Source organism: Talpa occidentalis, unplaced genomic scaffold, assembly GCF_014898055.3.
Source record: "Talpa occidentalis isolate TD23 unplaced genomic scaffold, MPIMG_talOcc4v2.1 talOcc4.7, whole genome shotgun sequence".
Classification (NCBI taxonomy): domain Eukaryota; kingdom Metazoa; phylum Chordata; class Mammalia; order Eulipotyphla; family Talpidae; genus Talpa; species Talpa occidentalis.
The window spans coordinates 99,210,152-99,223,169 of NW_023605083.1; the positions used below are offsets into that span (position 1 = coordinate 99,210,152).

The following is a 13,018-nucleotide window of genomic DNA, read 5'->3' on the forward strand; positions in this document are numbered from 1 at the left end:
AGTCTCCCCTTGTCCTTCTGTACCTCCTTCCCACTCCTCTGCCTGCCTTCAAATGTGTGCCAATGGCAAGTGATGGAGGCTGACTCCCTCTCTAGAGGAAGCTCAGAATAAAGGGCCTTTGCTTGATTATTCAGCTGGTCTGTGTCCACAGCCAATCATGGCAATCTCATCTGCGCCAACTATCATCGTGAGCGCCAATCTTGGACCATGTATGGTACTACAGTGGCCCCTTGTGCCTCTCTGTGGCTTGTCCATAATGACGTAAGTCAGGGCTGGCTCTGAACTTTTCACTCTCGTTTACCCTGAGTTTCTGGCTATTTCTTCTTTGGTTTAGTGTCTGGGTTTGGTAATGGTTTCCATGTATTTGGCCACCTAGATGAAATCAGACCTTTTCTTCATCCCCTTTTGCTGTCTTTCAGATTACAAGTTGGTGTTCTGCTATGTAAAAGTGTCATGTGTCATAGGGTAGAATGCAGGCACTGGCCCTGTAAGCCTGTTCAGTGAGCTGGTCTCATGGACCCATGAATTTGTAGTTCTCACTGGAACAGCATCCACTTGGACAAATTTTGCTGTGGGTTGCCAGTGAAACTGTGTAAAGATTCTCCTTTCATCTCAACAGCATGTTCTGAGATGGTGGCTTTGATGCAGAGAGAATTCTCTCTGGTCTTCCACCTGTCAAGAGGCACAGATTTGTTGGGTCTGCACCTGGATGTGGCTGACACATCTGCATCTGAGGTGGCTGGGGGCCCTAAAACATGAGGTTCCTAGGTCTTCCATGCCTACTGGGCCTCCCCAGGCCTATAGGGGCCTTACTATCATTCCTGATCATCTAAGTCTAAACCGTTTCCTCTGCCTGCAGAAACTCCTACTTCTTACATGTGCTCTCATCACAATTTGACTTCTTGTGCCTGTCTTTCTTTTTTTTTCTTTTTTTAATTATTATTTTTTAATATTTTATTTCATGTAATTCTTTTTCCCCATCATCCTATTATATAATTCTTACATCATTTTTCATTTTTGCACAATGTATGCATTTTCATTTTGTTTATATTCCCCATACAATTGCACCCCTCCTTATTTTGACCCTAATCCTTCCTCTCCCCTCCCCCACCCTCACCCCAGTGTATCTCTGGTATACAGTTGCTTGTTGATTTTGATTTTTACTTTGTATTAATTAGTCTTTTTCCTGGTCCCTTATTTAGGTTTTCTAAATTCCTGCTATGAGTGAGACCATCCGGTATTTTTCTTTTTCTTCCTGACTTATTTCGCTGAGCATGATCCCTTCTAGCTTTTCTAAATGGCTTAACCTCACCAAGGATGAACTGGAACCTTGGTGGCCACTCTGGGAAACATTTGATTTAAAAAAAAAAAACTTTCATTTGACATGAGCTTAGGGAAAAAACGGAGTAAGGTTTCACAAGTCCAGTACGCAGCATTTTTTGATTAGTACACTAAAGGGCTCTGAATGAAATTCTGAAGAAAAAAATTGCTCCACTAAGAGAGTCTTTGGCTCCAGTTAGTGAGCAATTTGACAAATTAAGTGGGAAAAAGTGAGACTCATTTCCCTAGGAAATCCTTCCCTCCTTCCCGTCCAGTTACTCACTCTCTCTTGCCTCTTATCTTTCTCCTTCTGCGCCTCCTTCCTCCTCTTCCTCTTATTCAGATCCTTCCATAAACCTAACAGATCTCCTAAAAATCTGCCTGTTCTGCTCCCGACTCTGGTGAATCCTCTCACCACCACCACCGCCCCTCTTGCCCTGTGCCTCTGGCCTATACCCCAGTTCTTCTACAAAAAAGTTTAAAAAATTCTGTTCTTGTGTGATGACAGTTTGCAAAGAGCATTGTGATACTGCATGCCCAGAAAGACACTATTTTCTTGAGGCCCCAGAGGGCCCCCTACTCACAGTCACGTGTGCTCTGTACCATCTCCATATAGTTGACGCAGCCCCCAGACTACGATATTGATCCTAGTCTGTACCTGATCCTGCATGGAAATACCTGAAAAATATTCTATCTACAGCCAAATAATTGGAGCATGATCCATAAAAGTTCAGGTAGCTCCTACCAAACATGACCTACATTTCTCTAGCATGCCTTGAAGACAGAAGAAAAGGCAGGGTGCAAACCTATAGTTGAGGGACTTAGATCCAGAGGTCTTCCCCTACCCTGCACTGGCCCTTGTATTACTCTTGTGCTGTCAGTAAAGAAACCAAGTGAAGGGGGATATGGATTTGTTCAAGACTGCAGGATCATCAACACAATTGTTATCTATGGCTTCCTGGGACCATCCTGCCATCAATTCCTCCTGAAGCGACTTGCTTTACTGTGGTTGATTTTGCTCTGCCTTTCTCAGTGCACCTCTACACCAAGGCAGCCAACGTTTCTTGCTTCACCTGGGGAGGACAACAGTTTACCTGCACAGTCATGCCCCAGAGGTTCAGTGAAGCCCACCATTTTTCTCAGTTCCTCAATCAAGATTTAAAAGATTTCAATTTCCCATGTAATTGAGTTCTGATACACATATGGATGGCTCCTACTTTGTTCAGAGAACAAGAAAGAATTCAGTTTTGTTGCTCTCAGCTTTCACACAAAAGGGACATAAACTTTCAAAAGATGACACTTTTGTGAGTTCATTTAGAGCTATTGAAGGAGAGGAAAACTCTCCCAATAGGCTAAAGGCTATACACAATTAGCCTAGACCCCTCAAAAAGTGACAACTGAGATAATTTCCAGATTAAATGAATATTGCAGACCATAGGGGTCAAGGTTTTCTGAGACTGACCGCTCTTCATGAACCGACCAAGCCCTCAGTGAGAGACAATCTTTTCAGGCATCCCCAGTGTGAACGGGCCTCCGGAACCTGAGGACAGCTCTTCAAAAGCCTCCTCCCAGGAGACCATAACACAAGGCGCCATTTTCCTATTAGTGCATGAAACCTCTGGACCAATCCTTGGATTTTAACTCCATGGGAGCAATGCAACACCCACTGTTTGCCATGCCTTACCCTTGACCCCACTGCAAAGTCTTGTCTCTCTTTGGCAATACTTCTGTGCTGCAAGACTTGATGCTTTTGCTGAATTAGTTCCAGGCTCCCTAGTGGACCTCACAGTTGGTCATGAAGTACAGATGTTATCACTGACCAAGAATACTCAGCACTCTTCAGCCAGTGACTAACCTCTTAGGAAATTCTGTTGGTCTCTCCCTCGCACATTAGCATTCACAGTTGCAAATCCTGCCATGCCCTGCTTCCACCAGAAGGGAGCCTTGTGATTATCTTCCCACACTTAGATTTCTTAGAGGCTCCTTAGAGAACTCTGACCTGGTTTATTTGTTGAGACTCCAGGTCATCAAGCAGCACACATCCAGTCCTCCTCGTGAGGGCAAATCAGCCCAGATGGCAGAACTTATTTGTGCTTCTTTGAACATGTCAACCAGTCAAAGATCAGAGAATGAACATGTATACAGAGAGCAGATCTGCTTTTGGGGGTCATACAGGATTTGGGATGCTTTTGGAAACAAGCAGGCCTTCTCACTTCTGCTGGAACCCCCCATCAGAAAATGGCCAGCAAGCTAGGGGACTTTTAGATGCACTCCCACTTCCTAGGGAGGAGAATATTATCAAGATTGAAGCCCGTGTTTGGCTGCTACATGAAATATGCTAGCAGAATACCAGATAAACTGCTCTCACCAGATTATGATCTTATTTAAGCCCTCAAAGGATAAATCTCCGCATAGATTCAAAAAGGCCATAAAATATCAGCATTTAGCCCCTGATTTTGAAAAAGGAAAGAATAGAAAAAATCTGGTTGTACCCTTCTCTTGGGAAATCTCTGCTACTACCAAGACACTCACTTGTTAGCACAGGTTTCAAATGGATATCAGCTAAGCTTCTCAATGAAACCACTCATTGTGGAATAGAGAGGTTAATTAATACCTAAAGTCTACATTGGCGGAGAAATGTTAAATAGATAGCTGGGGAGGGAAGAGGGTAGGCAGACGAGCCTCTCTAGGTCATGGGTCACCTGTTGGTAATGTAAGTCTGGCCGCTTGGACATGACTAGGAACCAAAGCACACGGCCTTTAGAACACCTGCAAATGAGTTTTCCACCCTCCGCAGGATTTAACTACGTTTTAGTTATTGTATGTCTCTCTTCAGGATGGACTGAGGTATTTCCTTGCCACCACAAAGTGGTTTGATCTTGTGTTTCTAGCCCAGAGTATCCCAACTTTTACATCAGGTAACTGAGGTACACATACTTTATGGAACCATATAAAAGAACTCTGTGAAGTGTTAGCCCCTACTCAAAAACTATGCTGTCCACCTACTATCTTCTGGACAAGTAGAAAGGACCAATGCCATTCTTACATTCAAATTAACAAAACTTTCAGAAACCCTTGAGTTCCCTTAGCCAAAGGTACTGCCTCTTGTCTTTACAGTCATACGGTCCAGTCCCTCAGAGACACATCAGTTATCCCCCTTAGTGACTGAAGATCCGTGTATCTAGGGATTTCACCTCATACCTACACTCTGCCCTTTCGCAAGCAGACATGGCAAAGTATTGCAGGGCCCTACCACTTTCCACAACTTAACAGGATAAGGCCACCTTCCACAACTTCTCACCACAAGCTCCTAGGTAACCTCATCAAGAGCTTCAAACCAAGAGCTATCCAAGAAAAACTACCCTTGAACCTGATAGGATGGGCCCCCACCAGAGGTCATGAAGCTGGTCCACTGCCTTTTATTCAGAGTCTTAAATACTTCCATGGGGCAGCTCTCTCATCAGATGGCCACCAGAACACACCAACAGAAAGGGAAAGAAGACCCTGCAGTACTGTTGACTATGCAGGTGACTGGACAACCTCCAAGTGGAAAAGATCTGGGTTTAGTTTTTAGTTTTCCTCAAATTGATTGGCCCCTCACAGTGAGAGAATTACCAAAAGGGGAGACCAAGACACTGAATATATGCACAGACAAACACAGAACCAGAACTTAGATCCACAAAGTGCAGCAACCTGCCCAGAAAACTAATATCTTATCTACAATAAACAATCCAGAAAGCCTGCCTATATGTCAGACTTGCAAGATGCCAGGTTGCTATTTCTAGCGATAATCCAGTAAGCTAAACAATAATGTGTGAAAATCGACCCAAAGAGGCCAGGAAGTGGTCAATAACTAACAGCTTCCCTAATTTTTTGTTCGGTAGGTGGCAGAGACTGGCCAACCAGAGGAAATTAAATATGCATCTCTGTGCAGTCATACTGGGTGCCCCACCTCTTGTTAGCCCACAGCCTTCAGTCGGGCACACCTGAACCTCCCCTTGTCCCTCTGTACCCCTTTTCCATTCCTCTGCCTTCCTTTCAATGTCTGCCAATGGCAAGTGATGGAGGCTGTCACCCTCTCTAGAGCAAGCTCAGAATAAAGGGCCTTGCCATCTAGATCTGGGCAAGGGTAAGGTGGCTAAACTGGGTAGCCAGACTTCGTACAAAGCTTACAATTCTCCTCTTTGGTACTGATCACCCTCATATCACTTTTCAGGTATGATCATCCCGTAAAGTTGGTGGCCACCTGACATTCCTATAATGGACAAATAAAAACCAACCACTGACTTTCTCTTTCAAACCCACTGTTCTCAATCCAGACAAAGCACATGCTCAGCTTAGCCATCTTGAACAGAAAACCACCAGCTACCTCCACCTGTAATTTGAAAGTTGTGAATTAGATTTCCAGTGGTCATTTCACTATAGACCATTACAAACAATTCTGTTTGACTCAACCCAGGAATGCCCAAATAGGGTCATTGTCAGAATCCCCAGAATGGAAACCAGAAATGTGTGTATTTAACAGTGTCTCAGAGAACTGTGATGGCCGTTATGATTTGCTGGAATTGCTCACGAGACTCAGTAAACTGATGCTCCTGGACAGTTGGTGCAGGTATAGTGCATACAGCACCAGAGTGATGCAACCTTCAAACCCAGTTTGAGGCAGCTCTCCTGCCCACCTGTGTCAATTCAGGCATCTCTTTCTTAAACTTGCCATTTCCAAATGGAGCTCTCCTGCATTCCTGTGACTATGCAGGTGTTTCTCTCCACCAGCCTTCGCCCTTTGCAAACATGAGCAGCAGCTCTCCCAAGACTGCCGCCTGTGTCTATGCAGGCATCTCTTAACAAGCCTGTCTCTTTCAGGGGCACCTCTTTCTGTCCGCTTGTGTCTGTGCAAGTATCCTTTATTTTGCTCTCCCTTTTTATAATAAACCTGTCATTTTGGATATTAAAAGGCAAACAGACAAAAAACACCAATAAAATCAGTGTGTACTAGGATTTTTTTCTAAAACGTCGGTAGGTGGCAGGGACTGACTGTCTTCTCCCCAGAGCCCACACTTCCCCCAGGGTTCCCAGCATTTCTATTAAGTGATTAACTCCCTCTACTTTGCATATAATAGTACACTTTTCTCAGATAAATGGATGGGTTCAGTACAACACTTGGGACATAGATGGAGCTACATTTTTAAGTAGATTCCTTTAGCTCTGCTATTGGCAAATCCAAAATAAGAATAATGCCAGATTGCAGCTAACTAATTTTCTGATCATGATATGCAAGCCCAGTGAACTTTGCATTGGCAACTCCATTCTTTGCTCCCATATTTTTCCTTAAAATATTTTGAACTTGAGAGAAATGTGCAAGGTAATGGGACACATTGGACTGGAAGTTCATTCTAGGTATCAAATGGCTTCTCACCATCTCTAAGTCTGCCAAGTACTGACAGATAAAAACAAACCACAATTAAGTGAATCAGTCCTTCACCCAAAGACAATGTGTTCAGGTTTGAATAGAAGCATTTATTACTGCCAATGTATTTCAAATTATTATTTTAGAAATCAAAGCTGGGCAGGCATTTGCTTACCTACATTTTAAAAGATTAGCTCTGGTAATTTCAGATCCTGTGAATTAAGTTCTTTCCTCCAAATGTAGAAAGACGATAAGAAGTCTTCCCACCCCACCTCTGCCTGCCTTTTGGGCTGGTCACACACATCACACATGTGCCCTTGGAGGGAAAGCCATAAGACATAAGGCTTAAGAAGTTGTACAGGCAGGAGGCTGCAGAACGGCAATGAAAGTAACATGAAGAGAACAGCTCTAGGTTCGCATGTTATAGACTGCCCACTGTGAAGCCTGCCTTGCTGTGTGCACTAAGACACTGGGTGCTCTGCTCCAGGTTATATGCAGTCACTGAGGGTGCTGCCAGAAGTTCTGGAAGAAAAACAGCAAGGCTGGCCCAAAGCTTCCACTGCCTCACCTCAAACAGGTTAGTGTGGCCAATTTAGGATGGTCCCAGGCAGCAGTTTTCTCTCAGGGTCTCACCATACATGGGCTGTCACAGCAGTGTGGAGCCACTAATGGTATGTTTCTGAATGCTGTTTCAGTGGTCCCCACTGCCACCAAGAAGTGAGAATTCATCAATATAGGGTAGGAAGATGAGTAGAAAGAGTAGGGTAGGAAGATGAGTAGAAAGAGTGTCTTGCTCCGCTCAAGTATATCTAATGAGCATGGCTGCTCACTGGGTAAGAGGGGGCACAAACAGGTGGCCTTGGGACCCTGACTGCCTCTGGTCCTCTCCCTCCCTCTTGGACTAGATCCAGAATGAATGCAGCAAAGGGCGAACATTCCAGAGCTAAGTCTCAAAAAAGAGGCTACAGGGCCTCCCTGGTGGCGCAAGGGGTTAAGCACTGCTCTATGAAGCTATCCGCAGCCTCTGCAGCACGAGTTCAATCCCCAGCTGGGCAGGGAGCAACCCACATGGCGCAGCAGACCTCTCCTGTCTCGCCCGCCGCTCCCCTCAGCAGTGTATTTCAGTCAGTCTACCTGTTCTGCTCCCCACTCTCTCTCTGGTGAATCCTCTCACCGCCCGCCCACCCCACCCCCATCCCACTCCCCTCTTGCCCCCCCCCCCCCCCCCCCCCCCCCCGCCCACCGCCCTGCATCTCTGGCCTGTGTTCCAGCTCTTGTATGCATAAATAAACAAATCTTAAAAAAAAAAAAAAAGAGGCTATGTGCCCTCAGAGTCATTTCCTGGGCTGATGGGTAACTCAGTTCTGCCTGACCAAGGTTGAAACATACCAATCACGCCCAGTTTGGCAGCAAACATCAGTGATATTCCAATCGGGAGGCCGATGATGTAATACCCAAGGGCATTAACGATGGCTCCAACCTTCTGGTTTCCACTTCCCCTCAGAATCCCACCACTTGTACACTGTAGGCAGACAACAATCCATCAGTATGAGCTCTGCACATGCTTCTGGAAGACTCCCAGCCCCCAGCACTTTCTGTTCCAAGGGACTCAGATTCAAAACCTGTGACCTTGAGCCAGTGTTCTTGTAAAGTGAATACGAATATTCATTCGGTGTTACCTTTCTGGTTCTTCTTCTTCATTTAGATTTATCATCAACAGACAAAACACAGAAATCATAAAAGCGCTTATAGGAATACTGCATAATACTTACAGCAAGACCTTCGAAGAGGTGGGAAATGGCATAAATTGGAACCACCTGAGCCACTAGAGCAATTATTTCTCTGTTAGGAGGATAAAGCACATGGGGATTAGGAGACAAAGGTGGAGGAAAAGTGGAAACACACAGGACTCAGGTGAGGGCAAGGCTCATTCAGGGACAGTCCTCTTGAGGGGAACCTTGGGCTGCAGAGGAAACCAACTCTATGCTGTATCTCACAAATTTTACAAAAAAGTTTAGTCCATTGGGTAAATGTAGAGAGTTAAGTCAAATGATTTGGTATCCCTCCACCCCCAAATAAAATCTAGATTATAGCATTCCTTATGGATGCTTTGGTGGTGGAGAGCTACGGTGAGCACACCTGAGGAGAGAAATCCTATACTATCAAAAAAAAAAAAATTAACGAGAATGTAAAATAATGGTACTTCATTAAAAATTTAATATATATATATATATATATATAATTTGGATGACAGCGCCATCTTTCTTCTAACAGAGTCCACACATGACTGTATCTGAAAAAGGACAACAGAATAGAGATAAGGTTCTCTTTATGGAACGAGGCTGGCAGCTGATCAAGAGCTTATGCTCTTATCTAGAGCTTATGTACAACTTGGTTCCTAGAAATGGGCCCTGCCCTTAAAAGCTAGAGATTTGGATTTTTTTATTTAAATTTTATTTTTATATTCCCCTTACAATTACAACCCCCTTATTTTGACCCCAATCCCTCCTTTCCCCACCCCCATCCCCCATAGAGTGTCTCTGGTTCATAGTTGTTTGTTGATTTTGATATTTTCTTTCTTATAGTTATTCTTTTTCCTGGTCCCTTATTTAAGTTTTCTAGATTCCTGCTGCTACACTTGAAAGGAGACTGCAAAAATGGTGTCACTGATCTGGGGGAAGCAAAGAGTTTATAATATCCTTGAGTGAGTTTCATCACAGATAATCCCAGAACACTGCCTGGCAATAACTATTTGCTGAATTAACAAATAAGAAATTCAGCACTGGATGGTCACTCCCCACTCCTCTCAAAAGGACAGAAATATAGTATTTTTATTCAAATTTTTTTAATAGGTAGGTAACCTATGCAAATGGGTTAAAGAAATCAAAAATCTGAAAGGATGTTGAGAAAAATCTTCTGTAACTTTCCCAGTCCTCTTCATCACCATCTTTCCCCAACCAGGTAACAATTCTTAGTATTGCATTTGTCCAGTTTTGAAAAAAATATAAAGAAATGCAAATATATATTCCTATTTTCCCCATCTAGACTCCATTATGTCATGTGATAGCAGTTTTATGTGATGTTCTACACTTTCATTTTTCCACCTGTTATATTTATATTTCATCAAAATTTATTATTTTTAGTGTGCTGCTGAATTCTGTCTACTAGTATTTTATTTTAGATTTTAAAATGGATGTGTTAAGAAGTGAGGTTGGTCTGTGGCTTGCTTGCTTTTTTTAAAAAAAGATTTATTTATTTATGCATACAAGAACCGAGGCATAGGCCAGAGGTACGGGGTGGGGGTGAGAGGATTCACCAGAGAGAGTGGGGAGCCAAACAGGTGGATCTACTGAAATACACTGCTAAGGAGAGCAGCGGGCGAGGCAGGAGAGGTCTGCTGTGCTATGTGGGTAAGTTCCCTGGCTGGGGATCGAACTTATGCCTCAGAGGCTGGTGATAGCTTGATAGCTCTGAGACTTTAACCCCTATGCCACCAGGGAGGCCCATTGCTTGCTTTTTCTTTATGGTACCAAACTATTTGCTCATAAACAGAATGTGGGAATATTCTTCTTCTGACCTCTGGAGTAGCCCAGACAGCACTGGAATGCTCTGCATTTTAAAGCTTTAATAAAGTCTTCATGGGAACCCTCTGGGATTATGTTTTTTTGAAGTTTAAAAAATTTTCCCCCTTACTTTTTTTTTTTTTTTAAGTTTGATTTATTTATTTATACAAGAACCAGGGTACAGGTCAGGTGTACGGGAGGGTGAGAAGATTCACCAGAGACAGAGCGGGGAACAGAACAGGCAGACAGACAAAACACATTGTTGAGGGGAGCAGCAGGCAAAACAGGAGGTCTGCAGCACCATGTGGGAACCTCGACGGCCGGGATAAAACCAGCGCTGCAGAGGCTGCGGACAGCTTCACAGCACTGTGCTCAACCACCTGCGCCACCAGGGGAGGCCCTCCCCCTTACTTCTTCTAAGGAAATCAGTCTATTTAGATCTGATAAATTTTCAAACTTACCTGCAAAGTTGTGCAAACTAATCTCTTAAGCTTTCAAAACATTACTGTTTTTTAGTAGTCCCCTTTCTTATTTTGCATAGTTTCTCTCTGCCTTCCTCCATGATGCTTAGGTTAATCTTAGTCATTGAGTCCACCAGTTTTAGTCTCCCCATTTCCTCAAAGATACAGTTTGTGGGTCTCTTGTTTTTCATTCTTTTTCCTGCTCTATATAGCTTCCTGAAGTGGACAGATTCAGAACAAATTCCCATGTGTTCTTTCTGAAGCCACCATCCCAGGGTACTCTTCTGAGAGTTAATTCTGATCCCGCTGAAGAAAATGAGGATTTATGGTTGCCTTCCCACTCGTTCGAAGTGAGACATTAAAACATCGTATTCCCAACAAGCAAAATGACTGAGACTAAAGATGACTATCTAATATTGGAAGTCAAGAGTCAAATGCCTTAAAATAAACCATGAAAGTTAATCCTACCCACTCCATCTGCTTTTTGAATCCATGAATGAAGAGTTAATTTTGCACTGAGTGATTGCTGATTTAAAAAAAAAATCATCCCAAATAAGAGATGTCCACACAATGCATAATATAGTCAGAATGCACCAGCTAACCTCGTTCGTTGCTGAAAACAAAAACAACCAAACAAAATCCACAGAGCTGGTGTTTCATCCTGTGCGAGAATGCTTGGATGCATTTTTTGGGATAGCTATATATATTTTGTATTATTGTTCATTTTTGTACAATATTTGCTTTCTCCTCTCAGGTGTACTCCTCGTAAAATTCCCACCACCAGTTCACCCATATAGCATCACCATAGTCCCATGTGCTTTTCCCTCCCCTATTTTGATCCCTCTTCCTCCCCCTCCCTTGCACCCTGATTTACAGTTGCCTGTTAATTTTGGAGTTTTATTTATTTATTTTTCCTGATCCCTTATTTGGTTCTTCTCTATTCCTCCTTTAAGTGAAACCATCTGATATTGGTAAGATTTTAACTTCAATTCAGACTGACAAATGTGTTACACAATACTACAGAGCAGGCACTTTGGCCAATTCTGAGATATTAAGATAATTCTTGTCATTGGGAACAAAAGAATTAACTGAAAATGTAACAAATGGCCCCAAAAAGAAGTGTCTCTCTTTAAAGTACATGAGTGGACTGACCACCAAAGCCCGTTAAATTGGCATTCTAGATAATAAAGTAGCTCCTGCTTCTAGTCAGTTCTTCCCAGGTAACATGGGGAGTTTCCGATCTTGCAAATGACTCAGGCACCCCTCCAAGATCCAACCACTGGAGGAAGCCCAGTGTGAAAAATCCAAGCACCCATGTCTTTAGCACAGATTTCATATTTCAAGGAAATTTCTAGCACTCACCGCTCAGTGGTGAAAATATACCCCACGAGATCCTTACAGCTTAACAGCAGGACACATAAGGTTACAGCAAAGACTTCTAGGGACAAAATGGTAGAGAAACAGCACAGTGAAACAGGAGGTCCAGAGGAAGGGAGAACCTGGGTATACGGGCACAGACTGCACAGGTGCAGGCTCTGAGTAAGGAGTCTAAGCACCTGTGATCACCAGGGCGACAGCTGAGGACCTCTTGGCCTGCTCAATGTTTCCAGCGCCCAACGCATTCCCCACCCGGACGCTGGCAGCCACACTGAAGCCTGTGGGTATCTAGAGTGAAAAAGGAAACCTATCATGAAACTATAGGAGTGAGAGCAGGGGTCAGAGAAGCAGCCCTGCCTGGTGGTCTAGTTCTGAGGCTAGTCACTATCTTCCTCAGGCAGGAGGGACCTGGTAGATTATACTTCCCATCTCATTGTGAAAACGTGGTCCTAAAAGTTTGGAAAGGTGAATTTGCAATATCTACTTTGTCTAGTTGGGAGCCCCCATTGTAGAACCTGGAACCCCAGGCTGTGGGCCTGTCACACACTGGACTTTTGTGAAGTCCTCTGAAGCCCTGGACAGTCACTTTCCCTGCTAGGTATGGGAGAATGGGCTTATAAGAAGAGAAAGACTCATACCAAGCTGATAGCCATGCTACCCTTTATGTGACAGGCAGGATGGTACAGGGAAGCAGAGGCATTGTGGTTAGGAATGGGCATTCTGAAGTCAGACTGCCTAGGTTCAAATCCTGGCTTTGCTACCTGTCAGCTGTATGACCTGAGCAGGTTACTCACCCTCTCTCCACCTCAACTGTTATAAGACCTACTTTGCAGAGTTACTGTGGGAATTTAATGAGTTCACATGCTAATTGTTTAGAATAGTGTCTCATC

At 43.7% G+C, this 13,018-nt stretch overlaps 1 protein-coding gene across 4 annotated transcripts in view; it reads right to left on the reverse strand.

Annotated features, from left to right (window-relative positions):
* The window catches only part of LOC119230965 (multidrug and toxin extrusion protein 1-like), a 36,408-nt gene that overhangs the window by 5,861 nt on the left and 17,529 nt on the right, over positions 1-13,018 (reverse strand). For 3 of the 4 annotated variants that reach the window (XM_037492557.2, XM_037492556.2, XM_037492558.2), the window contains exons 11-14: positions 12,308-12,416; positions 12,114-12,189; positions 8,500-8,569; positions 8,117-8,249 (exon numbers count right to left, since the gene is read on the reverse strand). In XM_037492557.2, coding sequence (XP_037348454.1) covers positions 8,117-8,249; positions 8,500-8,569; positions 12,114-12,189; positions 12,308-12,416 — 388 coding nt within the window. The remainder of the gene's footprint in view (positions 1-8,116; positions 8,250-8,499; positions 8,570-12,113; positions 12,190-12,307; positions 12,417-13,018) is intronic. The other variant, XM_054689007.1, reaches the window with a different exon arrangement.